Source organism: Nyctereutes procyonoides, unplaced genomic scaffold, assembly GCF_905146905.1.
Source record: "Nyctereutes procyonoides isolate TBG_1078 unplaced genomic scaffold, NYPRO_anot_genome, whole genome shotgun sequence".
Taxonomy (NCBI): Eukaryota; Metazoa; Chordata; class Mammalia; order Carnivora; family Canidae; genus Nyctereutes; species Nyctereutes procyonoides.
In genome coordinates, this window is record NW_026575134.1 from 36,981,674 (window position 1) to 36,985,065 (window position 3,392).

The window sequence follows — 3,392 nt, forward strand, 5'->3', positions numbered from 1 at the left end:
TTTTCATGCTAGAGGAGATAGGTTAGTACTGTAAAAAGTTAGAATTGATTGATCAAGTGACAGGCAATGGCAAATAATTGAGCCAGTTAGTTCATGAATGCTTATGGGGCCAGTCTAGATCTGATGATAGATATAACTAAAGTTTGTCCTCATATGCTTTCACTGATACATGAGATATAAGAAATAGTGAAAGGGATCATAAGGGAAAGGAGGGGAACTGAGTGGGAAAAAATAGAGAGGGAGACAAATCATGAGAGACTCCTAACTCTGGGAACAAAGTGTTGTGGAAGGGGAGGTGGGTGGGGGAATGGGGTAACTGGGTGATGGGGACTGAGGAGAGCACTTGATGGGATGAGCCCTGGGTGTTATACTATATGTTGGTAAGTTGAATTTAAGTAAAAAATTAATTTAAAAACCAAATAAAGTTTGTCCTCAACATTCAACACCCTTTGGCTAACTCTCCTTGGGCTCTCTTCTATCTTACTGAGTCTGACTTTTTGGTCTGCTCCTTTATCTCATTCTCAAAGCTAGAGTCCTTGACTCATTATCTCACTGTCGAAGCTAGAGTCTTTGACTCATTATCTTCTTTTGATAGGAAACCCTCCTGTGCTATAGCTTATCAGCTGCACGGTATCTCTTTAAGCTGTATAAATAGCAAGCAAACCTATTGTCATGTTTTAATGACAGAAAGCTAGAAATTTTAATATGATAGATGCTTTGAATTCAATGTACATTCATTTGCTTTTTATCCCATTAGGTTTTTTCCCCCCTAATAAAGAGGAATATGGGCCATGTAAGAGAAGAATGTAACAGGCTAATGGAGGATTGAATGTGTGTTAGGCAGAGCAGTAAGGGTGACATTGAGAATAACATATTCCTTGCACTGAATGTTTACTATCTGCTGGGCATTGTATGTTTCACACATACCTTTTAACCTCATTAATGACTCCATGAGATGCATAGTATAAGTATTTTGTATGGTGAACTATAGCCTGTAGAGAGATAAAATAATTTGCTCAAGATCATAGAGCTAATGGATAGCAGAGATCAGGATTTGGATTCAGGTCACAGTGCTTTACTTTATACTTTATGTTTTTTACCAGTCTTTCACAGATAAAGCCATAATCTGTACCAGCTCTTCCCAAATATCAACAGATTGAAAAACAGACCTATTAGAATTTTACCTTCTTTAACACTTCCTCTCTTCCTTTCTGGTGGGAAGAATTTAAATCCTCAATGGTGAAGCTAATCTGAGACTGGAAAATCAGTTCTTCAGTAATGAAAATGGATTACTCTTCATGTAGCATGATCCTTTCTGCCTTTGTCTAAATTTATCTTGAGGATGTGAATCTGGCATGTCTGGTTCTGCATGAGATAAACCATTTTAGGCCATATGGGGAAATTTTCCTAAGATTCTTCATTACTGATAGGAATCCAGGAGGACAACCATTATGTACTATTGAGGTTCTCAAAATTGGTCATGAGCTTGTATGGAATTTAACGAGGCTGGGAAAATCTCTTAATCTATGTACTATTGAGGTTCTCAAAATTGGTCATGAGCTTGTATGGAATTTAACGAGGCTGGGAAAATCTCTTAATCTGTGATAGGCCATATGTACCCATATATGTGTGCTACAGAAGCATTAATCATAAGATCTTTTCTAGAGCAAGATTACAGTTTGGTATGGACAGCTCTGGTAATATAACACATTACATACATATGGAGGAAGAGTAATAAATTAGGTGTCTGAAGACTTATTTCTGCAATTCACTTGATATAAGATATTGAGCAAATCACTCATATCTAGGCTTTATTAACTTCCTCTTGAGAAACAGTTCATCTCTTTACCTGCCATATAGTTGTCCTTGAATAGGACTACATCGATTAGTTCAATCCTATAATACTAGTTACTTCATGCTCACCAGAAGCTTGAGTTATTAGTAATCTATTAACTTAAATAGGAAAATAAATTGTTATCTATTAAGTATATTTGGTTTATTGACAATATATTCAAGAATATAAATAGGACGCTATGGAAAAAATAATGGAAGGAGTCCTTGGTAATGAAGTGGTTGGAGATTCTTACACTATTCCATCACAAAGGGTGTGAGTCTTCTGCTCAATCTCCTCATGGCTGATTTCATCTCCTGGTTCCTCAGGGTGTAGATCATGGGGTTCAAAAGTGGGGAGATGACTGTGAAGGTGACAGAGATGGCTTTATCTGTGGGGAGGGCCGTGAAGGGCCGGGCATAGACATAGATACAGGGCACAAAGTGCAGGGTCACCACAGTGATGTGGGAGGTACAGGTGGAGATGGCTTTCCTCCCGCCCTCCCCTGCCTGAGACCTCAGCATTGTCAAGATGACTGCGTAGGACACCAGGAGGAAAAAAAACCACAAAGTAGTGACTAAGCCATTGTTGGAAATCATCAGGAGCTCAAGTGCAAAGGTGTCAGTGCAGGCAAGTTTGAGGACCTGGGGGACATCGCAGTAGAAAGTGTCAAGAACATTGGGGCCACAGAAGGGGAGCGGAAGCAACAGGGAAATCTGCACGATGGAGTGGACAAAGCCCCCCACCCAGGAGGCCACAATGAGGGCAGTGCATCGCCCCCTACTCATGATGGTCACATAGTGCAAGGGCTTGGAGATGGCCATGTAGCGGTCAAAGGCCATCACAGAGAGAGAAAAAATGTCTGCCCCACCGAGAAGGTGGAAGAAGAACATCTGTGTCATGCAGCTTGTGTAGGAGATGGTCTTTATCTTTGACAGAAGGTCTATGAGAACCTTGGGAGCAGTGATGGAGGAGAAGCAGATGTCAAGGACGGCTAGGTTGCGGAGCAGGAAGTACATGGGGGTGTGAAGGCGGGACTCACAGGTCACAGTGACCATGATGAGGAGGTTTCCCAGAAGAGTTATCACGTACACCAAACACAAAGAAAGAAATAAGATCAAGCTCAGGTCATGGGACTGAGTAAGCCCCAGAAATATAAATTCTTTTATCCTTGTGCTATTTCCCAACTCCATTGAATCATGTTTCCTCTTCTTTGCGTAGCTTGGGAAAAATGAAAAATATTATTTCAGAAATTTTCATTGTTCCTTAATGTATCAGACAGAGTCAGGTATCAGATCTAAAAACTAGTCAGCTGCTATTACTACATGAAAAACTGTTCTGAGGTTATTGCTAACATGTAGAAAACGGCATCTGATTAACACAAGCATGCATCTAGTTATTCTTCTGTAAATTAGATATATTTTAAATGTGGCATTAAAATGTTCTAAGTATAGAAATTGTAAGCATCCAAGATAAACAGCTGGATGTTAAATATTCAGAAAGAGTCTGTTGGGACATGAGGGATGTAAAAATGAAGTCAGTTTGGTGTGTGTGTAAGGCA

General features: G+C 39.9%; 1 protein-coding gene across 1 annotated transcript; it reads right to left on the reverse strand.

Annotated features, from left to right (window-relative positions):
• Positions 1-2,088: 2,088 nt before the first annotated feature.
• Positions 2,089-3,024, reverse strand: LOC129494172 (olfactory receptor 4D11). The gene has a single exon (XM_055300928.1). It carries the CDS (start codon positions 3,022-3,024, stop codon positions 2,089-2,091), a length of 936 nt encoding a protein of 311 aa, XP_055156903.1.
• Between the last annotated feature and the right edge of the window lie 368 nt (positions 3,025-3,392).